We start from the raw sequence: 25,721 nt of genomic DNA on the forward strand, positions 1-25,721 counted from the left end.
TGTGAAGAATTAAAGGCATTCATAAACGAACTATACGAGTGGATTGAAAATGTGAAAACACATTATCATGAGGAGGAAGGTGATGTTAGGCCACAGGATAGCGTTTCCATGGCTCACTCAGGAGTCGTGCATCTCACCTAACAAACATCAGCTCAGCGCATTTGAAACTCAAAGCAGAGCATGAAGCACTGCTAGCAAAAGCAGCAGCCCTTGAAAAGAAAAAAGAGCTTGAGCAAGAAGAAGCGCGCTTGAGAACAAGAAAGGAAGAGTTGCGGATTGAAACTGACCTTGCCGCTTCACATGCCAAATTAAAAATTTATGAGGAACATGAAGACGCTCAGGAGTCTATGAATTACTACTGAACCCAGTAACAAGGCTTAAAGCTGAACCTAAGTATGTGACTGAAAGCAAAGAGAACTTTACTAGCCATGACTATGGACATATTGGAGCTGTAAAGCTACTGCATTATGTCAAGCCTAAATTAGCTGTGCCAGTTGTTTCTTCACAGAGAGGACAAGCATCATACAGGCAAATGACCGACAACACTCAGAATGCTAATTTCGCTGATGACCTGTATCGAGTGCTACAGCATCAAAATCAAGTGACTGAAATGCTCATCAGAGTCTGACTCAGCTGCCTCACAGAGACTTACCAGTATTCACAGGAGATCCTCTGATGTACAGGTCTTAAGAGCTTTTGAGCACGCTATCGACAGCAAGACAGACAGTCAGCAAGATCGCTTATACTACCTTGAACAGTTTACGAGTGGGGAACCCCTTGAACTCATTCGCAGTTGTGAGCATATGAGACCAGACAAAGCTTACAGAGAAGCCAGAGCATTACTCGACCGTCATTATGGCGACGAACTGACAATTGCCAATGCTTATATCAAGAAAGCAATGGACTGGCCGCAGATAAAGCCAGATGACAGGAAAGGACTAAAAAAAACTTCGCCTTGTTCCTGATTGGATGTAGTAACGCAGTGTGTGACGTGGACTACATGGACGAGATGAATAATCCAACCAATATGAAGAACATCTTGTCCAAGCTTCCATTTAAGCTGAAAGAGAAATGGAGAGGTCATGCCTATGACATTTATGAGAGAACGAGGAAACGAGCCAGATTCCCCAACTTGGTGGACTTTGTGTATCACCAAGCCAAAGTTGTCAATGACTCACTGTTTGGTGATATCCTGGATGCCACCTCAGGTAAACAGGTAGACACAAAGAAGTCCAACTCAGGAAAAAGAGTCAAAACGAAGCAGCTTCACTGTAAACGTGACTGCTACTGAGAAGAGCGCCACCAAAGGCCAAGCAGAGAAGAAAGCAGTTAAGTCAGCCAATGCTTTCCAAAGTCCCTGTTTGCTCTGCAAGAAGAACCATGCACTCAACGTGTGCAACAAGATCAAAGATAAGCCTCTGAATGAGAGAATTGACTTCTTGAAGTCACAGGGGCTTTGTTTTAGCTGTCTCACAGCAGGCCACCTGTCTAAGGACTGTAAGAAAAAGAGCTCATGCCCTGATTGTTCCTTTAAGCATCCTGCTATCCTGCACGTTGTGAAGGAAGATCCCACACCAGAAAAGAACAGTGCAGATGACAGCTCACCGAGTACGGCTGAAGTAACGAATGCTTTCGTGTCAGCAGGATGTGGAAGAGGTGACCAAACTGGGGCCGGGAACAACGCGTGTATTCTTCCAATCGTACCTGTGCAGATAAGACACAAGAAGGGCTCACGTGTAACCAAAACGTATGCGTTCCTGGATCAAGGAAGCGACGCGACTTTCTGTACTGAGGACTTGGCAAAGAAACTGAACATCCGGGGAAGAAAGACGGAGTACATTCTTAACACCATGTCACAGAAAAAGAAAGTGAGCAGCTATGTCTTAACAGATCTGGAGGTGTGTGGATTAGATGGACAAGACTACATCAGGCTGCCCAATGTGTATACGCACCCAGACATACCTGCAAAGAGAACCAACATACCACAGAAGAAAGATTTGGAGAAGTGGTCTTACCTGAGCCGAGTCCACCTTCCAAAACTGGAATCAGAGATTGGCCTTCTCATCAGTTCCAACGCTCACAAGGCTATGGAGCCATGGGAGATTATTAACAGCCGAAACGACGGACCGTACGCCGTGAAAACTGCTTTAGGGTGGGTAGTCGATGGACCCATCAGCAGATGCCAAGAGAAAGAACCTGATGATGCTGAGAGACAGTTTCTTAGTAAATCGCATCTCTGTTTTGAGCATAGAAGACATGTTGATGAGGCACTATGAAGCTGATTTCCCAGAACGCCGGTGTGAGGACAAGCAAGAGCCATCACAACATGACAAGCAGTTTATGCACACTGTGACAACATCAGCACATCTGACCGATGGCCATTACAGCTTCATGAACAACATTCTGGAGAAAGGCTACGCCACCAGAGTTCCAGATGAGCAGCTGAGTCGCAGTGATGGAAGAGTGTGGTTCATCCCGCACCATGGGGTGTACCACCCGAAAAAGAAAAAGTTGAGGGTTGTGTTCGACTGCACGGCAACATACCAAGGAGTGTCGCTGAATGACAGACTGCTACAAGGGCCGGACCTTACAAACACACTAATCGGAGTGCTGCTGAGGTTCAGGCAGGAGCCTGTCACACTGATGGCAGACATCGAATCCATGTTCTACCAAGTACAGGTTCCAGTTGAAGACGCAGATCTGTTGCGCTTCCTTTGGTGGCCAGGCGGCAATCTGAATGAACCAGTGGAAGAGTACAGGATGTGCGTGCACCTGTTCTGAGCCACGTCATCCCCCAGTTGCGCTTCGTATGCGCTCAGGAGAACGGCACAAGATGCAGCTGCAACTACTTCACCAGAAGCCACAGAGACAGTCCTTAACATCTTCTGTGTGGACGGCTGTTTGAAATCAATTGCCACTGAAGAGGAAGCTGTGCATCTTGTGAAGGAACTGACGGAGTTGTGTGCCAGTGGAGGGTTCCACTTGACCAAGTGGGTAAGCAACAGTAGGGCCTTGCTGTGCTCCATCCCTGGCGACGAAGGAGCAGCTGAAGTTAAAGATCTGGACTTGCAGCCGGACGAACTACCAGTCGAACGAGCGTTAGGCGTGCAGTGGTGCACAAGTTCGGATAGCTTCAAGTTCAAGATTTATCTGCCTGACAAGCCATGCACAAGACGAGGCATTCTTTCAGTTGTTAGCTCTGTGTATGACCCAATGGGTTTTTTGGCGCCACTACTCCTACCCGTCAAGCTCATTCTGAGAAACCTTTGCAAAGAGAAAACAGGCTGGGATGAAGAAATCTCAGAGAAGCCACAACGAACATGGAAGAAGTGGCTAGCAGACCTTGACAAGCTGTCAGAACTCAGCGTGAGCAGATGTTTCAAGTCCAGCTCATTGGGACTCACCAAGGTTGCACAAATCCACCATTTTTCAGACGCAAGTCAAGATGGATACGGGGTTGTGTCATACCTCCTGTTGACGAATGAGCAAGAAGAGAAATGCGTTCGCTTCTTGATGGGAAAGTCCCGAGTTGCTCCGCTCAAGCAGGTTACGATCCCAAGAATGGAGTTGACAGCTGCAATGGTCTCAGTCAAGGTTGACCGGATGCTGAAAGAACTTCAAGTTCCCTTGACAGATTCCATTTTCTGGACAGATAGTACAACTGTACTAAGGTACATTGAAAATGACGTTCTTCGTTTCAAGATGTTTGTGGCTAATCGCGTCTCTTTAATTACAGAAGCTACCACAAGAGCTCAGTGGAAGTATGTCAACACCTCTCAAAACCCAGCTGATCAAGCTTCAAGAGGCTTAAAGATTGAGAGCTTCATGTCAAGCGACAACTGGTTTCAAGGGCCTTGCTTCCTGAGCGAGCCAAACAACTGGCCAGAGCAACCTGAACAGTCTACTTACCTGTCAGAATGGGATGAAGAGGCGAAGACATCAGCTGCTGTATCGTGCACAAATCCATTAGTCGACAACACAGATCCAGTAAACCAGCTTGTGGAGCATTACTCCAGCTGGTACAGACTAAAGAAGGCAACCGCTTGGATTCTGCACCTAAAAGAGATACTACAATACCTGAGTGAGAAAAGAAAAGAATTAGAGAAAGCTGTGAAAGAGTCGGAACATGACACAGTGAAACACAAACCAATAGTTGAAGAACAAATGAACACCTGTAAGAAGAACCTGGAAAAGAGATTGCTCAGTTGAGGAGTTATCCAGAGCAGAAATGGAGCTGATCAAATACAGCCAGAGACAAGCCTATGCTGAAGAAATAAAAGTTCTACAGCAAGGAAACAAGAATGTGAAAAGAACCAGCCCAATTTTCAAATTGGATCCATACTTGCAAGATGGTGTTTTGAGAGTAGGGGGCCGTCTGAACAGATCAGCAATGCCTGAGGAGGCCAAGCATCCTGTCCTTCTGTCTAAACAACACAGAATAGCCTACCTTATTCTCCACCATATCCACCTACAAACCGGATGCGGCGGCAGAAATCTTGTCCTGGCAAGACTAAGACAATGGTATTGGATACCTAGAGCCAATGCAGCAGTGAGAACCGTGATCACAGAGTGCAACCTCTGCAAAAGACTGCATGCAAAGGCTGGGGAACAGAAAATGGCAGACTTGCCACAAGACAGAAAGCTACCCTACAAACCGCCTTTTACCAACACAGGCATGGATTACTTTGGTCCTTTTGAGATAAAAAAAGAGGACGGGCCAAGGTCAAACGCTACGGAGTGCTCTTCACATGCTTGACAGTCAGAGCAGTGCATATAGAAGTTGCATACTCCCTCGACACGGACTCATGTATTAACGCTCTACGTCGTTTCCAAGCCAGACGAGGCCAAGTGTCAATCATCCGTTCCGACAACGGCACTAATCTGGTCGGCGCAGAGAGAGAGTTAAGACAATCCTTGAAAGAATTGGGCCAGTCTCGCATCAATGAAGCTATGATGCAGAAGGGAGTGCAGTGGATGTTCAACCCGCCCGCTGCATCTCATCACGGCGGCATTTGGGAATGTCAAATTCGTACCGTGAGAAAAGTTCTGCGTTCTGTCGTGAGACAACAATCGCTAGACGATGGAGGACTACAGACTTTTCTGTGCGAAGTTGAGAGCATCATCAATGGGAGACCAATTACCACCAACACAGATGACCCCAACGACCTTGAGCCGTTGACCCCAAATCATCTACTCCTGATGAAGACGCAGCCCAGCATGCCACCTGGTGTGTTTGTTGCCGCTGGAGACAGATTCAGTATATGACGGATTTATTCTGGAGGAGGTGGACCCAGGAATATCTGCCACTTCTGCAAGCGCGGCAAAAATGGCTTAGATTGAAAAGAAGCTTCAAGGTTGGAGACGTCGTCCTTGTTGCTGATCCATCCCTGGCCAGGAATTGCTGGATGCTGGGTAGAATCACCAAGGTCATGCCAGACTCCAGAGGGGTAGTCAGAAGTGCTGAAGTCCGGACGAAGACCAGCACCATCCAAAGACCAATAACCAAACTTTGTTTATTGCAGGGAGAAGAATGAAGAAAGAAGAGAGACTTACCTGATTAGACATACTTACCTGTGTAGAACTTATCTGTAGACTACGACGATTACACTAACCTGAAAAGAGAAAAGAAATTTAATGATAATTGTGTAAGATATGCAGTAAAGAAGGGTAATGGCTCTGCGTTTAAGTATAAGTTGATAATTGATATGCTAAGGCCTAGTCAATTAGGGGCCGGGATATGTTAGAGCCATTTTTTCTATGTTTTAAGGAATATGTACATTTATGTAGTTAGTTTATATTTAGAATTAATACTTTATGGAATTTAAGTTAATTTAGGAACATAAGAATTATTGCATGCATATTTAGGAATATAAGAATTTATTTAGTATGTAAAGTTTTACCTAGATACTGTGATGCAATTTGATTGGCTGCTGATTTTATATAAAACTGTCAGGACGCATGAAGAATGTCAGAACAGAAGCCGCGAGCCATAGAAGCATCACAGTCATTTGACTGTCACATCGCATAGAGATAATTATGTAGATAGGAGTTCAGAATTCACCTTTTGTTTTGTATGAGTTTAAGTTCCAGTAAAGAAAGACCATCAAACTTAAGTTTCGTATTCAAGACTTTTATTTCTGTTGTGTCGCGTCTGTAAGTACTTCGAGGCTCAAGTCTAGTAAGTCACCTGCACTCACAGCATGCTACCAGTAAGCTTTGCACATGCACAAGAAATCAAACAGCGGCTGCAAGGATAAATGCTGTCGTAGCCTGTCATGATCGCCGTCTTTTTACCTATATTATTGAAACCAACAAAGCTAGGTATGTACTATGTATACGTGAGTTTATGTATCTATGGATATTTAATATGTAGACGTACGATTTAGCATCAATGTACAGATCACAGAAGAAAGAAGGAAGAAAAGACAACAGACGGACATACAGATCATATTATAGATATTAGTTCCTGCATTTCTTTTCAATATAAGAACGTTCTCACAATGTTACAAAACCAGTGACATTCATGACCTTTTGAGAACATAGGGTAACGTTATGATAATGTTAGCTGATAGCTAGGCAGTAACATGATTGTCTTACATTTAAACAGTACATTAATTGTTCTTATAATGTTCTATGCTCTCTCATTATTTTGTCCTTACACGTTTTCGTCGATTTTTGTACATGCGATTGCTTCCGCTGCTGTGAGCGTGTTATTCGTACGCATGCTCACGAGCATGCACATAACCGTTGCTGTGGGATCATTCATCCCTGTTCAACCGTTTGTCCCTCCCGGCTGGAAATTTTCATGATTTGCCAATTCGGGGGGTTCTGCCGGTTTCTGCTTTTTTCGCCCAACTTTGTGTTATGTGTGAAGGGGCCATAAGGGATTATATAACCCATTCAGAAACACTTCCATTATAATTTTTACACTTAAGTTTATATTGCAATATATACCGTGAAGGGGTTTAACATAGCACTGGCTAAATCATCATGGTGTGACAGCTGCATAACTTATTAGACGTAGCCAGCGTGTTCACCAGATTTTTCATACACTGGCTAAATCGTCAAGGTGTGACGGGCTCATAAGAGTGAAAGTGTACCGATCCACATTTGTTTTGAATCACTGTCCCCAGATGAGATCAGCCTGAACATTTGAGTTGAGACAGACAGCTACACCAACGTATGACAGAAGCTGACATTTTATATGAATTAATGTAAAATTTCACGGATGACGTGGCTGCTAAATAGCAGCACTGTGGACAATGAGTTTTGTGCAAAATTCAAACGGACTTAAAATGGCCAAAATAATGAAGGCATACAGCTCGCTTGGCATAAAAAAACAAAATACTTAACATGCTGCACAGTAAATATATTCCAATGTGAATGACAATCCAACTAATCAATTCATAAAGGTTTAATGAAAAAAGTTAACATCTACACTTTGCCTCACTGTGCTAAAGTGTCTGGTGGCAGCTCTCTGCTGCTCACAGAAGTTGCTGTATAAAGATTTGAAGAATTTTCAAAAACTGAACTTGTACCAAACCATGCTGTGTGAACTAAACTGTGACACCCATAATGTACATTAACAAATGAGAAGAACTTGACCACACAAAACATAAAATATCTTTGGTTCATTCTGTCTGAAATTGGGTCAGCCACAATCAAATGACATTTACGTCTAAGACGTTGTTACACTTCTGATGTCATGAGTTTTTCATTACCTGTTTTTACTTGGCTGTAACGCCATCAATTGCCTATTTGATCTATGCATTAAATTATTACCTTCAAAGAATAAAAGTTTTCATTTAAACAGAATGTAAAATAATTTTTTTTCAGTGTTATGAATTTGCAAATAACTGTTGAAGACTCCATATAAATAATTTTATTTGCTTTGAAACAGCATGGTACTTTGAAATCCTCAGACGGTTCAAAGTTTGAACCGTCTGAGGATTTCTGTACTGTAAAAGAGCCGTCAAATATCCATTGTATCTGTTGATTTATGTAGAGTCCATAACTGTCTCATAATGAGGACTTAACCTGGGTTAATTTCAGTATTAATAATAACATGAATATTCTGGTACTCTTAGTATGTTTATGTTTATAATAAAAATTTGTATTGATACCATAAGCTAATAACATAATGACAAAAATGACAGTAAATGGTACGGTACTTCCGGAAAGTATTCATAGAGCGTTACTTTTTCCAGATTTTGTTATGTAACAGCCTTATTCCAGAGTGGAGTAAATTCATTTTCCCTCAAAATCCTGCTCACAGAACCCCATAATGACAACAGACAATGACAGTTATGTGCTCTGATATGCACTGTCAACTTTGGGAGCTTATATATAGACAGGTGTGTGCCTTTCAAAATCGCTTCCAATCAACTGAATTTACCACAAATCAGAATCTAATTTATTGCCAAGTTAATTCTCACATACAGGGAATTTGATCTGGTGTTATTGGTACATAAACAATAAAAAAGAAAAAAAAATACTTCTGTAAGAAGTGAAAGAGTCAAATAGCAAGACTATGTTCACTGTTAAATGAATATAACATAGTGAGATGGGACTGTGATTGGTGTGCAGGTGTACACTACCTTTCAGTGCAGGGATGACCAATCTGTACTTTGTGGAAGTAGGGGGGCAGGGTAATTGGGGGTCTCTGGCATTATTTATTAGTCTAGCTGCGGATAGAAATAAGCTATTTTTGTGTCTTGAGGTTTTAATCCTGATGGACCTCAGCCATCTGCCAGATGGGAGGGTGACAAAACGTTTCTGTCCTGGGTGAGAGGGATCAGCCATTATCTTCCTTGCTCGCCTCAAGGCCCTGGACGTGTACAGGTCCTGTAGGGATGGCAGATTGCAGTCGATCACTTTCTGTGCTGCATGGATGATACGCTGCAGTCTGCTCCTGTCCTTAGCAGGGGCAGCAGCGTACCAGACAGTGATGGAAGAGGAGATGGTGGACTCAATGATACCAGTGTAGAAGTTCACCATCATTGTTTTTTTGCAGGTTGAACTTCCTCAGTTGCCACAGAAAGTACATCCTCTGTTGTGCTTTCTTCATGAGAGAGCTGACAATCATCTCCCACTTGAGGTCCTGGGTGATGGTGATCCCCAGGTAGCAGAAGGACTCCACAATGGCGACTGGGGAGTCACACAGGATGATGGGGTTGGACAGGACTGGGTTCTTTCTGATCTCAGCAACCATCTGCACTGTCTTCAGGGCGTTGAGCTCCAGGTTGTTCTGTCTGCATCAGGACACCAGGTGATCGATCTCCTGTCTGTAGGCAGACTTGTCCCCATCGGAGATGATGCCAATGAGGGTCATATCATCCACAAACTTCAGGAGCTTCACAGTCTGGTGATTGGAGGTGTAACTTAGTGTACAGGGAGAAGATTAGAGGAGAAAGAACACAGCCTGATGGACTGTGTGTTGGAGATGTGCCCTTCCAGCTTCACATGCTGCTTCCTGTTAGACAGGAAGTCAGTGATCCGCCAACAAGTGGAGTCGGGTACGCCAAGCTGAGAGAGCTTGTCCTTCAGCAGTTCCGGGATGATCGTATTGAAGGCAGAACTGAAGTCCACAAACAGAATCCTGGTGTAGGTTCCGTGTGAGTCCAGATGCTGGAGGATGAAGTGAAGGGCCATGTTGACAGCATCTACAGACCTGTTGGCTCTGTAGGTAAACTGCAGGGGATGCAAATAAGGGTCAGAGATGGCTTTGAGGTGTGTGGAGATAAGGCGCTCGAAGGTCTTCATCGCCGCAGAGGTCAGGGCGATGGGTCGGTAGTCATTAAGTCCTCAAGGTCTTTGTTATTTGGGGATAGGGATGATGGTGGAGGCCCTGAAGCATGCCAGCACCTGGCATGTCTCCAGTGAGGTGTTGAAGATGAGCTCCATTTAAGCTGTAGAAATATCTCCGGATGATCAGTGGAAACAGGATACACTTGAGCTCAGTTTTGAGCTTCATGGCAAAGGTTGTAAATACTTTATGTACATGTGAGTTCTTAGTTTTTTATTTTTAATAAATTTGCAAATGTCTAAAAAAAAAAAAATCAGTCATTATGGGGTATTGTGTGTAGAATTTTAAGTAAAAAAACAAAACAAAAAGAGTTTCATCCATTATGGAATAAGGCTGTAACATAACAAAATTTTGAAAAAGTGAAGCGCTGTGAATACTTTCTGGACGCACTGTATCATCGGCTTGTAGGGTCCATAAGAGAAAGTAACTGATCACAAGTATGTGCAAATATTCTCTGAAATCATAGCATTTGTGTAAATAGTATAACATCAAGTGTATTTAAAGTAATTGGCTATAGTTTACATTGGACATAAGTTAACATGGGATCAAAGTGGAAAAATTCCCTCTTTGCAAAATCCATGATCATTTGATTGTGGCTGGCCCAAATGAAATAAAAGTCAAAATAAATGTAAGAATGACTTTGGAGTGTTTTTAACATTTTTCATACCATCCCAACTTTTTCTGATTTGTGGTTGTAAACAGCAAATGGGATTTGTCCTTTTTTTTAAATACCCATACATGGGGATGCTCATATTTTTGCGCAGAACTGCTTTTGTTTGTATTGTCCTGACTTGATGGCTCCCCTGGTGGTGTAATCATCTTTTTTTTTAGTAGTATTTCTGATTAAACTGTCAAAGTAAGATGAGTTTTCTCTCTGCCTCACACTCATTTGTTTCTCTTTTGCTTTCTGTCTCTCACTGCTCCGTAGGCGGTCCGTGTCACAAAGCCCAACATTCCAGAGAGCATTCGTCGAAACTACGAACTCATGTGAGTCGTTATAGTGTCCGGTGTAAAAAGCTTCCTGACCTCTGGAGTCTGGATTATTCTGTGTGTTTATTTTCCTCCCCAAGTGCATGGACCTGAAAGTCATCCAAGTGCTCCTGCTAAATCCAGCAGGGGAGGATAGCTCTGAGAAGGATTTGATTTAAATTTTCCCACTGTAGTGCAGCAGATAAGAGAATATTTAGAGCGGAATCCTGCAAATGGTGATAAAAGAATCAAATTCGCAGAAATAGTCCTCAGACAATCCTCTTTTGAAAAAAATGATTGGCCACTTGAATTTTCAGTTGGCGTTCAGGTAGAGGTCAATTGAAGAATTACTCAGGAGTCAAAATTAAAAGATGCTCCAATCATATTGAAACCTATGCCACATTATTTGCCTGATCATAAAGATTCCAAAAAGGTATGGTTTGGACGGTCTGTAACTGAATTCGATGGAGTTATGGGATAAAAACAGCAAGAATGGTGACATAGGTCAGTGTCGGTTTGTCAAAAGTTCAAGTTGCTCCAATTTTGGTAAAAACTGATGCAAATTACTAGTTAACACAGTTTTAAAAATGAATAGTTTGGACCATGTGTCATCCTTACTTATCACGTTACGGGGTAACATACATTGAGGAAAATAAGTATTTGAACACCCTGCGGTTTTGCAATTTCTCCCACTTAGAAATCATGGAGGGGTCTGAAATTTTCATCTTAGGTGCATGTCCACTGTGAGAGACATAATCTAAAAAAAAAATCCGGAAATCACAATGTATGATTTTTTTTTTAATTATTTATTTGTATGTTACTGCTGCAAATAAGTATTTGAAAACCTACCAACCAGCAAGAATTGTGGCTCTCACAGACCTGTTAATTTTTCTTTAAGAAGCCCTCTTATTCTGCACTCTTTACCTGTATTAATTACACCTGTTTGAACTTGTTACCTGTATAAAAGACACCTGTTCACACACTCAATCAATCACACTCCAACCTGTCCACCATAGCCAAGACCAAAGAGCTGTCTAAGGACACCAGGGTCAAAACTGTAGACCTGCACAAGGCTGGGATGGACTACAGGACAACAGGCAAGCAGCTTGGTAGAAGACAACAACTGTTATGATTATTTATTAGAAAGTGGAAGAAACACAAGATGACAATCTCCCTCGGACTGGGATTCCATGCAAGATGTCACTTTGTGGGGTAAGGATGATTCTGAGAAAGCTCAGAACTACACAGGAGGACCTGGTCAATGACCTGAAGAGAGCTGGGACCACAGTCACAAAGATTACATTAGTAACACATGATGCTGTCATGGTTTAAAATCCTGCAGGGCAGCAAGGTCCCCCTGCTCAAGCCAGCACATGTCCAGGCCCATTTGAAGTTCACCAGTGACCATCTGGATGATCCAGAGGAGGCATGGGAGAAGGTCATGTGGTCAGATGAGACCAGAATAGAGCTTTTTGGAATCAACTCCACTTACCATGTTTAGAGGATGAGAACAACCCCAAGAAAACCATCCCAACCGTGAAGCATGGTGGTGGAAACATCATACTCTGGGGGTGCTCTTCTGCAAAGGGGACAGGGCGACTGTACCGTATTGAAGGGAGGATGGACAGGGTCATGTATTGCGAGATTTTGGTAAACAACCTCCTTCCCTCAGTAAGAGCATTGAAGATGGGTCATGGCTGGGTCTTCCAGCATGACAATGACCCCAAACACACAGCCAGGGCAACTAAGGAGGTGCTCCGTAAGAAGCATTTCAAGGTCCTGGAGTGGCCTGGCCAGTCTCCAGACCTGAACTCAATAGAAAATCTTTGGAGGGAGGTGAAACTCCAAACCTGAAAGATCTAGAGAAGATCTCTGTGGAGGAATGGACAGTGTGAAAACTTGGTCAAGAACTACAGGAAACGTTTGACCTCTGTAACTGCAAGCAAAGGCTACTGTACCAAATATTATCATTGATTTTCACAGGTGATCAAATACTTATTTGCAGAAGTAACATACAAATAAATTATTAAAAAATCATACATTGTGATTTCCGGATATTTTTTTTGTTTTTAGATTATGTCTCTCACAGTGGGCATGCACCGAAGATGAAAATTTCAGACCCCTCCATGATTTCTAAGTGGGAGAACTTGCAAAATCGCAGGGTGTTCAAATACTTATATTCCTCACTGTATGTCACATGTCATAGAATCCAATTGACGTAGACCTTGTTTGACCTTTACTTTGGAGACCAAACATTCAACACTATCAAAACAATTCCATTTATGAATTCTATTAGCTCAACCAATAATTTGCGTCACTTTTTTTACCAAAATTGGAGCAACTTTACTTTTGACCCCTGTACAAAATGAAACTTGAGCTTTGTCACCATTCTTGCTGTTTTTATCCCATAACGCCAAAGAATTCAGTCACAGATAGTCCAAACTATACGTTTTTAGAATCTTTATGATCAGGCAAATAATGTGGAATATTTTTCAGTATGATTGGAGCATCTTTTAATTTTGACCTCTGTGTAAACCTGACCACTGATTGAAAAGGCAAGTGGTCAATCGGTTTTTTCAAGAGTGTCTAAGGAGTATTTCTGACGAATCTGATGCTTTTATCACCATTTGCATGATTGTTTCAGTTATCTGCTACACTACTATAGCCGTGCTAGTAGCAATAAGTAGATGGTTTTTACTCAGATTCAGGGGTAGCATGGTGTATAACCAGGTTTGGCTTGTGGTAAGCCCTTTTGACTGACACCAGTAAACTCAACAGGTACAATGGGTCACAAAACTCACAGTTCAGGTCAGATCACTGCTTTTGTGTTTTGTTCTTTGTCACTGTTCAACTTACTTTTCTATTACGTGTGAAGACAAAAATAACTTTGCTTTTCAATTATGAAGGAGCTCAAAGAACAATGAAAACAAGCAACTTATGACTATGATCCTGAGTGAAAACCAGTTGTCCAATATTTAAATATTTGAAAATAACACATTCTCGCTCGATACTTAAGTTCCAGACACATCCCGACGCACCTTATCTGCTTCATGCAGCTTGGCCGCGTTGCGCCCTCCATGCTAGGGTTCGGGCAGCATGGTACCCACATTCCATCCCCAACTCCTGATATTTCAGCTTCATTCTTTCAGTGCTTGGACCTGGGCATGTGTCGAGCCTGCACCAGGCTGCTTCCTGCAGAGCGCAAGGTGGTGGAGACTGTATGCTTTTAACATCCTCCAGTCATGTAAACACACAACTGCTTTGATTTTGCTCTGACTTTGCATTGAAGCTTTAGCAATTACTACTTTACAAACAAATCACCAAGACAGTAAATCTGTATTTCACACCCATTATTTCAATTTTATAATTTGCAGTTCATACGTGTGCCGAACAGCGGTGGGTGGTCAGTATGGGTCAACTGTGGTACACCACGAAAAGTCAGATCCATTTTTAATCTGGGTGTTCATTTAGACATATGAGGCTCACCAAATCTGTGGTTGTCGGCAGAATATCTGCAGCCACATGGATGTTGGATTTGAGTTTGGAGACCTCAGCAGTAGGTCTTTAGAGAGGGAAACTGTCCTGGGCTTCTGAAGTGGTGGAGGAATTTTAAGCAGTGATTCTCTCACACTCCTGCTTTAGTGCTTGTCAGGCTGCCAAGAACCAGCAGAAAAATGTTAAATTCTTTGTGTGTGTGTGCGTGCGTGCGTGGGTGCTTGCAGGGAAAGTGAGAAGACCAAACTGCTAATTTCCCAACAGACACAGAAGGTTGTGGAGAAAGAAGCAGAAACAGAAAGAATAAAAGCGGTGATCGGTAAGAGAGTACAAAAGGGGTGTTGTTAAACCACCTCTTGTTTTCCCTCTTCTTTTTTAAGAATTTTAAACTCATTTATACTTCTTTGTAGAGGCTGAGAAAGTGGCACAAGTGGCAGAGATAAAGTTTGGACAGAAGGTTATGGAGAAGGAAACGGAAAAAAAGATCTCTGAAATTGAAGGTTTGTGTTGTCGTAAATTGGTCATGTGTCAAGGGGAAATTAACAATTTTTCAGTTATGTACTCAGTGACTGAAAAGACTTCTTTCTTCTTCTTTCGGCTGCTCCCATTAGGGGGCACCACAGCAGATCTTTCGTTTCCATCTCATCCTGTCCTCTGTATCTTCCTCTGTCTCACCAACCACCTGCATGTCCTCCATCAGTACATCCATAAACCTCCTCTTTGGCCTCCCTCTTCTCCTCCAGCCTGGTGGCTCCATGCTCAGCATCCTTCACCCTGTGTACCCTGGATCCCTCCTCTGCACGTGTCCAAACCATCTCACTTTCTCTGACTGTCTCCAAACCATTCTACCTGTGCTGTCCCTCTGAAATGTTCAAGTGATTGAAAAGACTATTATCACTAAATGGTAGGGCTGGGACACAGTACACTTATCTCCTGATAGAATACAGTATGTATCACGATACTTGGGTGCCAATTCTATATAGATATATATATGTCTATATATATATATATATATAGATATATAGATATATATATATCTATATATATATGTCTATATATATATATATATAGATATATATATATATATATACACACACACACACAGTGGGGCCAAAAAGTATTTAGTCAATCCCTGATTGTGCAGGTTCTCCTACTTAGAAAGATGAGAGAGGTCTGTAATTTTCAACATTGATACACTTCAACTGTGAGAGACAAAAAGAGAAAAAAAAAATCCAGGAAATCACATTGTAGGATTTTAAAAGAATTTATTTGTAAATTATGGAGGAAAATAAGTATTTGGTCAATAACGAAAATTCAACTCATTACTTTGTAGCATAATCTTTGTTGGTAATGACAGAGGTCAAACGTTTCCTGTAAGTCTTCACCAGGTTTGCACACACTAGCTGGTATTTTGGCCTATTCCTCCATGCACATATCCTCGAGAGCAGTGATGTTTTGGGGCTGTTGCTGGGCAACATGGACTTTGAACTCCCTCCACAAATTTTCTATGGGGTTGAGGTCTGGAAAATGGCTTGGCCACTCCAGGACCTTGAAATGCTTTTTACAGAGCCACTCCTTTGTTGTCTGAGTGGTGTGTTTGGGATCATTGTCATGCTGGAAGACCCAGCCATGTTTCATCTGCAGTGCTCTCACTGATGGAAGGAGGTTGTGGCTTAAAGTCTCACGATACATGGCCACGTTCATTCTTCCCTAATCACAGATCAGTCGCCCTGTCCCCTTTGCAGAAAAACAGCCCCAAAGCATGATGTTTCCACCCCCATGCTTCACACTAGGTGTGGTGTTCTTGGAATTCACCTCAGCAGTCTTCTTCCTCCAAACACGATGAGTTGAGTTTTTACCAAAAAGTTATATTTTGGTTTCATCTGACCACATGATATTCTCCCAATCCTCTTCTGGATCATCCATATGCTCTCTGGCAAACTTCAGACGGGCCTGGACATGTACTGGCTTAAGCAGGGGGACACGCCTGGCACTGCAGGATTTGAGTCCCTCTCTGCGTAGTGTGTAGCCTTTGTTACTTTGGTCCCAGCTCTCTGAAAGGTCATTCATCAGGTCCCTCCATGTTGTTATGGGATTTTTGTTCACCGTTCTCATGATCATTTTTACCCCACAGGATGACATCTTGCGTGGAGCCCCAGATCGAGGGAGATTATCAGTGGTCTTGTATGTCTTCCATTTTCTTACAAATGCTCCCACAGTTGATTTATTCACACCAACCTGCTTGACTGTTGTAGATTCACTGTTCCCAGCCTGGTGCACATCTACAATTGTCTGCCTGGTGTCCTTCGACAGCTCTATGGTCTTGGCCATGGTTGAGTTTGGAGTCTGACTGTTTGAGGCTCTAGACAGGTGTCTTTTATAGCGATGAGTTCCTACAGGTACCATTAATACAGGTAACAGGTTGAGGACAGAAGAGCTTCTTAAAGAAGTTGTTACAGGTGTGTGAGAAGCAGAAATCTTGCTTGTTTGTGGGTGACCAAATACTTATTTTCAACCATACTTTGCAAATAAATTCTTTAAAAATCCTACAATTTGATTTCCTGTATATTTTTCTCATTTTATCTCTTAGTTGAAGTGTACCTATATTGAAAATTACAGACCTCTCTCATCTTTCTAAGTAGGAGAACTTGGCACAATCAGGGACTAACTAAATACTTTTTGTCCCCAATATATATATATATATTTCAAGCTGAAAACCTCCACATTTCAGGCTCTATTGATCCAGGACGTCGTGAGAGAAGTTTCAGAAGAAGTCGGTTTCAGCATTTTATCCAGATATTCCACTGTTAAAGGAGATTTTTTTAATGAAAGACGTGCGGACGGGTCCGCGCGTCGGGACGCAGCCGGCGCGGTGCGTCGGTACAGGTTACTACATTACTAGTTAAAGTTAATGGAATACTCAGCTCAATAGAGCTCTGACTCTTTGTCAGCCTGGCTACAGTGCTGAAAAGAAACCTGGGGTTGTTCTTATTTTCTTCAATTAGTGATGAGTAGAAAGATGTCCTAGCTTTATGGAGGGCTTTTTTATAGAGCAACAGACTCTTTTTCCAGGCTAAGTGAAGATCTTCTAAATCAGTGAGACGCCATTTCCTCTCCAACTTACGGGTTATCTGCTTTAAGCTACGAGTTTGTGAGTTATACCACGGAGTCAGGCACTTCTGATGTAAAGCTCTCTTTTTCAGAGGAGCTACAGCATCCAAAGTTGTCTTCAATGAGGATGTAAAACTGACGAGATACTCTATCTCACTTACAGAGTTTAGGTAGCTACTCTGCACTGTGTTGGTATATGGCGTTAGAGAACATAAAGAAGAAATCATATCCTTAAACCTAGTTACAGCGCTTTCTGAAAGACTTCTAGTGTAATGAAACTTATTCCCCAGTGCTGGGTAGTCCATCAGAGTAAATGTAAATGTTATTAAGAAATGATCAGACAGAAGGGAATTTTCAGGGAATACTGTTAAGTCTTCTATTTCCATACCATAAGTCAGAACAAGATCTAAGATATGATTAAAGTGGTGGGTGGACTCATTTACATTTTGAGCAAAGCCAATTGAGTCTAATAATAGATTAAATGCAGTGTTGAGGCTGTCATTCTCAGCATCTGTGTGGATATTAAAATCGCCCACTATAATTATCTTATCTGAGCTAAGCACTAAGTCAGACAAAAGGTCTGAAAATTCACAGAGAAACTCACAGTAACGACCAGGTGGACGATAGATAATAACAAATAAAACTGGTTTTTGGGACTTCCAATTTGGATGGACAAGACTAAGAGTCAAGCTTTCAAATGAATTAAAGCTCTGTCTGGATTTTGATTAATTAATAAGCTGGAATGGAAGATTGCTGCTAATCCTCCGCCTCGGCCCGTTCTACGAGCATTCTGACAGTTAGTGTGACTCGGGGGTGTTGACTCATTTAAACTAACATATTCATCCTGCTGTAACCAGGTTTCTGTAAGGCAGAATAAATCAATATGTTGATCAATTATTATATCATTTACCAACAGGGACTTAGACGAGAGAGACCTAATGTTTAATAGACCACATTTAACTGTTTTAGTCTGTGGTGCAGTTGAAGGTGCTATATTATTTTTTCTTTTTGAATTTTTATGCTTAAATAGAAAGCAAAGTGAACAGGGCCCAACTCAAACCACTGTGATCTAAACAAAATGACAAAACCCAAGTTCAAATAAATTAAAGACCTAACATGAAAAAAACAAAGAATTAACCAGAAAACAAATGTAATTACAGAAAAGAAATCAACAGAAATAAAAGCTCAGATTAAACTAGAATGGACCTCACAAGAGGCAACAGTAAAATAAATTCATAATTCAACATATGATGAAAACCAAAACAAACAGGTGATTCCACTCATGAATAAAGAATGAACAAAAATACATGATAAACAGAAAACAAAACCAGTGACCTAATTTAGCAAACAGAAAATTAAAGACAGCAGATCGAAGATGGATACAAACATGAGTCCAGATCAATCAATCAATCAATTTTTTTATATAGCGCCAAATCACAACAAACAGTTGCCCCAAGGCGCTTTATATTGTAAGGCAAGGCCATACAATCCAGATCACAAGAGCCCACAACAGGCTCAATCATGACACAATATGTCTTAAATCATATTTAGAAAAACCATGCACATCGCATTTCTTGCCACTGCAACTAAATGGACGTGCAGTCTGTGCTGTGTATGATCAGGAGGCTATGTATAGTGGTTTTCAACATAATGTTTTAAAAAGTGAGTAAAGCTCAAAACCCTAATAGTGTTTATTTCTATCAAATGCATTGGGAACACTGGACATTCTGTTCCAAATCAAAACATGAAGAAAAATGATCAAATTTGTTATTACTTTACAGAAAGTGAAGAAAAGGTAATATTAAGCTGTTCAAAAAAATAGCAGTGTCTGTATTTTTTTTTATTCCTTGACTTTCATTACACCCTTACAGGTGGAACTTATTTAAGGATGAAGGCAGCAAATGTTCATGCTGGTTGTCATGCGTTAATCTCTGAAAATCTGAGTAAAATGGGTCGTTCCAGAAGAATAGCGTACTTTGATTAAAACATTGATTGGAGAGGAGAAAATGTATAAATATGTGCAGAAAATGATAGACTGCTCAGCTAAAATGATCTGAAATACTTTAAAATGGCAACAAAATCAGAAAAATGTGGAAGAAAACAGAAACCGTTATTCAAATGGATCGAAGAATAGATAGAATGGCAAAGACTCAGCCAATGATCAGCTCCAGGGTGATCAAAGAAGGTCTAAAGTTACAGTACTGTAACAATTCGGAGACCTATGTGAAGCCAAGCTGTGGGCAAGAAGCGCCTGAAAAGTCCTATTGTTGAAAAAAACATTGTGGTGAAGAGGTTACAATTTGCCAAAGAACACATTCACTGGATTAAAGAGAAATGGAGCAACATTTTGTCGACCAATGAAAGCAAAGTTGTTCTTTTTGGGTTGAGGGCCACAGACAGTTTGTCAGGTGACCCCCAAAACCTAAACTGAAGCCTCAGTACGCTGTGAAGACAGTGAAGCGTGATGGAGCAAACATCTTGCTGTGAGGATGTTTGTCATACTGTGGTGTCAGGCCTATTGATCACATACCAGAATCATGCATGTTAGAATACATCAGAATACTTGATGAGGTCATGTTGCCTTATGCTGAAGAAGAAACATGCTTGAAATGGGTGTTTCAACAAGACAACAACCCCAAACAGACGAGCAAGTGAGCAGTATCATGGTTCCAAACCAACATGATTAACATTGAGTAACCAGTCTAATGCCGGAACATATAGCACAGCAGATATGTGGATGAATCGTGACTTTGACAGTAAAAGCATGAAAATTGGCACAGTGTTCGAGTATACCCTAAAGATAATTTTTGGCTATAGGGGCAGTGCAGAGGTGGCCATTTTTTAAGATGGCCGCCATGTGGTGGTGTTTTATTAGTAGCTCAGGCTCTAGACCACCAAGGGTCTTGATCGTGGTGTCTAATCCTACATTTTTATGGATGAGGAATGCAGTGGTACAATTTATATCCCCAAACGAGGAGTCGAGGATATTATGGTTCTTCGTGGACTGGCACCACGTCGGCCACTGCAGAGTTTTCACTTTAGCGCGTTAACTCCAAGAGCTATCAAACGATTCTTTTCACATTATCTGGAAACATTCATGGCCACGTGAGGATGAAGCCTGTTGATTTTGGTGATCCTAGGACCTTCCCTCTAGCGCCCCCATTAGGTCAAACATTTGAATTAGGATTACTGTATCTTTGAAAACTTACATCTAAATCAGTGAAATGTAATAATGTAATAATTGAGGAAAAACTGCTCATACGTTTCTTGCAGCAATCAAATCTGCGCCAAAAAGTTGCTGCAGAGAGTAGTGGATGACAAAAACCTGCTGCAGTCACACTATTTTTAAAGCTCCCTCTAATGGATAATTCTTGTAAATAGCAATTAATGAAGCATTGAGAAATAGGGTACTGTATTGTACGCTCATTAACCACAGTTCAAAAACATGTATAATATCACCAGTATTACATACCGTATTTTAATGGTTTTACCTTACTCACTTTTTTTAGACACACTATTATTTTGAACACAACTCTATTTCAGACTTTTATTATCTTATTTTTTATTTATTTTTAAATATTTGGCATTACCCGATCTTGGATAAGTGGTTGAAGATGTGTGTGTGTGTGTGTGTGTGTATATTTGGTACTACAGTATTTACGATTTAAGTCGGAGAACCAACTGTTTTGGTCTTACTTAAGCTTTTGCTTCTGGAGTTTACATCTTAGAGCCCTAATGCTGCATCCTGGTCAACCTTTCCTCATTTCTATTGGTAGAGTATATCTTTAAAGTGTTCTAGACAAATATTTCTCTCACTTATAAGGCTGAGATTCTTCTGAACATTTTGATATGCACATGGGCATAATACAAAAAGAAAGTACCTTAAAAGGGGAATTCCTTAAGGCATTGTGAGAAAATACCCTTAGGGCTCTAAGCTACCTGCCTCCTTCATTGTTCAGCAGAGTGGAATTTTTTTTTACTGCCTTGCTGCGACTCTAATTGTGTGTTTGTAATAAATAGACAGTGCTTACATGGCGAGGCAGAAAGCCAAAGCAGATGCAGAGTTCTACACGGCACAGAAAGCTGCAGAGGCAAATAAGGTGAGTTACATGATCAAAAAGGTTCTTCTGAAGTCAGACTGCTCACCTGTTACAGTAAGATGCCCAGACAAAAGAACTGATTCACTTTTTATTTTTAATTGAACAAAATGATTGTCAGAACCCATAAGCTCCACATTATGTGTTCTCTCTAAATATTTTTAATAAATGCAATTTGGTATTAAATATGGCAGCAGTAGTAACCCTAAAAAGTAGCACCTACAGGATAAATACAAGTGTCCTGTTTCATGTCCAAAAAATATATATATATTACATGAGGTGAAATATTGTGCCATTATCGGTGCATGGAACCATTTGGTGAAACGTCCCAGAAAATGTGCAGACAAAAATAAGCAAAAAGAAAATGCTTGAAGTTGTCACCAAGGAAAAGCTCCCCTCTAATTTCTGTCACATTTATATCAATATAGAAACAATGGACTCAAACATGATGAAATCATTATAAAATGAATACATACTCAGGCCCATAATTTAGCCTCTGTGCACCACCACAATGGAACTGAAATGAAACAAGATGTACTTGTCGTGTCATCCTTTAGTATTAATTCAGTGGGTTTTTCAAAAATATATTCATGTCGGAATTCCATATTATATAGTCCTTCCATTTTCAGAGATGATAAATATTTGGATGAATTACTTATTAGGATTATTATTATTGTTGACATAATTCACTTTTACAGCCAGTTTGTTTTTTTGGCCAATCAGGAATGGACATGTGAACATTTTCAAGTCACTAGATACCACCATTTAATTCTCATTATTATTATTATTAATTTTTTCATAAGAAATGTATCCAACAAAAGATCAGTGCAACACTTGTTTTCGCACACAGTTTTCATGAGTTGAAGTAAAATATTTAAGATTTCTTCTGTGCACACAAAAGGCTTATTTCTCTCAAATTTTGTTCGTAAGCTAAAATACATGTTTTTGAGTATTTCACCTTTGCCAATATAATCCATACACCTGGCAGGTGTGACATATCAAAATGCTGATTATACAGGATGATTACTACACAGATGTGCCTTTGACTGGTCACAATAAAATTCTACTCTCAAATATGCAGTTTTATCACAACACAATGCCACAGAAATCACAAGTATAGAGGGAACATGAATTTGGCATTCTGACTGCAAGAATGTACAACAGCATTGTTTAAACACGCAAAAAAAAAACAAAATACAATCAGGATTTTCCCCCCAAAAAAATCGCAAGATGATGGCTGCCAAAATGAACTTTTTCTTTTGTTTTGTTGTTTTTTAATGCATTAAAACGACATGTAAAGGACTTAATTTCAAACATATTCCATAAGAAGAAATTTTTAGTTCTTAATAAATCAGTTAAGCTAATTTAGCTAAGATAAATAATTAAATTCATCTGGATCATGTTCAACCGCTTATCCAGGATTGGGTCTCAGTTGTAGTGACTGGGGGATACTGAGGCATTCTTGGGCCAGGTAACTAAATTCAGGAATTTTTAAAAATACCCTTAAAATACAACATAGTAGCACACAAAAACAGTAGTTGTCATTTTGGGCGCCATCTTGAATATCTGGTTTACAACCAGTTTTTATCCTCACACTCAAAGTTGGGGCTGGGGGAGGCACACAGTATAACTAAAGAACACCTCATGTGATTGAAACCATTTCTTGATGGTATGTTGGGAGAACCTAGAGGAAGTATCCTTTTGAAAATGGAGGTCAATACACCATTACTGGAGGACCCAGCTGAGACATGTATGCACATCGTTTAGGAGAGGATACCCAACTGTTCTTGACTAATATCACCCCAATGAACAACTTGGGAAATGTTGCCAAAATCTCTGTCTGGGACAAACAGCCCAAAAATGACCACATCCTTTTTTGTCCTGAGTACTACTCCAAATACAGATGTATTTTCTAAACTGCAGCAGCTGTAGATTTTCCAAGGTGTTCAAAATGTGCAGAATGACAAAATGTACATGTTTGGGTGGGTCATAGAAAAGTGTAAAATTTCTATTTTGATATTTTAAGAGAAAATGGCTAAAATAAATGTATTTTCAATCATATTGTTATCAATGGAATATTGATTTAAAGTGGAAAAATAAAAACTAAAACTTATTTCTTTAATAGTATCTAGAGATCTTAAATGTTTTAAAGATTATCAGTGAAATTTCCCAACAGCCAATAATGCAACGTATAACACCATATTAATGTTTCTTCTTCAAACATGTAAGCACAACAAAATCTAGATATGAAGATTATGCTCATTCAGTGTTACGGTTTCTGGAGCAATCACCTCCGTTGCATTTGCAGTACTTGCAGCACTGGAGTCCAGCTGCCCCAAAAATACAGCTGTATTTGAAGTAACACTAGGCATGAAAAAAGGTGTGGTCATTTTTGGGCTGTTTGTCCAAGATATTTTGCAGTTGTTATCCTTTCTTAAATGATGTGCACACATGTCTAAAATAAATCCTAGGCTACATGTGCTAATTGTAATGTGGGAATCTTTCACTATATGAATACACCATACACACATATCTTTAAAGCACCCGTCTTCAGTGATAGAAGGAATTTCCAGATTTGGTTATCACCTCTACTGTAAAACCATAACACCAACTTAACATACAAATGGGGCATACGCCCCAATTTGCATTATTTTGGGGTACATGTTGGTGTTCTTTTGGGGGTTGTCTAAGAGACCTAAAAAACCTGGTTTGATTTAGTTATTGGGGGAAGCTTCTTTACTAAATAACTCATCTCCTGTCACTCTTGCAGTTGAAGTTAACTCCGGAGTATCTACAGCTGATGAAGTACAAGGCCATTGCAGCCAACAGCAAAATCTACTTTGGAAATGACATCCCTCAGATGTTTCTGGACTCTGGATCTGCAGGCAGCTCCATTAAGACCTCAGCAGCCATGGACATTGTGGCTGAGCAGATGCTGGATATGGACTAGTAAGGAAGGTATTTGGGTCCACAATACCATCCTAAAATGGAGGACTAGCTGCTGGAGGTTGGGAAGCTGGCCCGGGCCTGAGGTAACATCCACAGGGCGGCTCGCAGATTCTCCCTCTGGCTCTAAGTAGTGGTGCAGCCCAGAACCCGAATTTATCAACCACCACATCATCACTGTGACATTTTTGAACAGGACTTAAGGTCCCCTACCTCACTGTACGGATTCAGTTATTCATCAAACTACCTTCACTACACTGAAGAAAATGATCGTGCAGATCCACATCAGGATCATCAACAACAAAAACAAACGGAGTCTTCCTCTTACAGCAACCAGTAGTTCTAGAATGTGCTCACTTTTGGGTATTCGATGAGGCACCCACACTGAAGTCAACCAACTTCCTTAGTGAACAAAAGGTAAAATAAAGGGGTTAAAACTGTGAATTCAACAGACTGATGTCTGCAACGGTCTGATGGAAAGAGTAAGAAAAAGTAAAGAGCACTAATTGTGGTTGCATGAGAAGGTTTTTGTGCATGGGTACATTTTTGGCAGAGCTGACAATAATTACTCACATTAATGCATTTCCAGCAGTTTTGCCTCGTGCACGGTATTGCAGAATATTTAACAAGAAAAATAATTTTCTTGGTAGATGACAGATGACTTACCAAGGAAATGATAATTTTCTTGGTAAGTCATCTGTTGTTACACAGGTGAAGAATGGAATCAGCTTGTCGCCAAAAATTGCATATGGCGTTTCTCAAGCTTTTCCTTTAGTCTTTTCAAATCTCTGCACAAGGGCAAAAAAACTTAGTGGCAAACTGTAGCATGTTATTTATTAAACCTGGAAACTGTGTTGTGTCGTCGCTCTTGAGTCGGTCTTTGAATGTGTTCTGTCCAGTACTTTTATTGCTGTTCATAGTCTCAAAGATTTTTCACAACAAATATGTATATATATGTTTTTTTGTACATCATTTCATCATTACATTTTCCCAACGTCCAAGCTGGTGCATTCAGATGTGTTGAGTCCAAAGTAGTGCAACAGTTAACTGAAATACAGTGAGGAAAATAAGTATTTGAACACCCTGTGATTTTGCAACTTCTCCCACTTAGAAATCAAGGAGGGGTCTGAAATTTTCATCTTAGGTGCATGTCCACAAAAAAAAAAATCCGGAAATCACAATGTATGATTTTTTTTAATAATTTATTTGTATGTTACTGCTGCAAATAAGTATTTGAAAACCTACCAACCAGCAAGGATTCTGTCTCTCACAGACCTGTTAATTTTTCTTTAAGAAGC

The 25,721-nt window shown here is 40.6% G+C and overlaps 1 protein-coding gene across 2 annotated transcripts in view; it reads left to right on the top strand.

Annotated features, from left to right (window-relative positions):
• erlin2 (ER lipid raft associated 2) overlaps positions 1-24,435 on the top strand; it is a 72,394-nt gene extending 47,959 nt beyond the window's left edge. For both annotated transcript variants that reach the window (XM_034171228.1, XM_034171229.1), the window contains exons 8-12: positions 10,734-10,792; positions 14,497-14,588; positions 14,680-14,769; positions 21,401-21,480; positions 24,248-24,435. In XM_034171228.1, coding sequence (XP_034027119.1) covers positions 10,734-10,792; positions 14,497-14,588; positions 14,680-14,769; positions 21,401-21,480; positions 24,248-24,427 — 501 coding nt within the window. In that variant the 3' untranslated portion in view covers positions 24,428-24,435. The remainder of the gene's footprint in view (positions 1-10,733; positions 10,793-14,496; positions 14,589-14,679; positions 14,770-21,400; positions 21,481-24,247) is intronic.
• Positions 24,436-25,721: the final 1,286 nt, after the last annotated feature.

The sequence above is a fragment of the Thalassophryne amazonica genome, chromosome 5 (genome assembly GCF_902500255.1).
Source record: "Thalassophryne amazonica chromosome 5, fThaAma1.1, whole genome shotgun sequence".
Classification (NCBI taxonomy): domain Eukaryota; kingdom Metazoa; phylum Chordata; class Actinopteri; order Batrachoidiformes; family Batrachoididae; genus Thalassophryne; species Thalassophryne amazonica.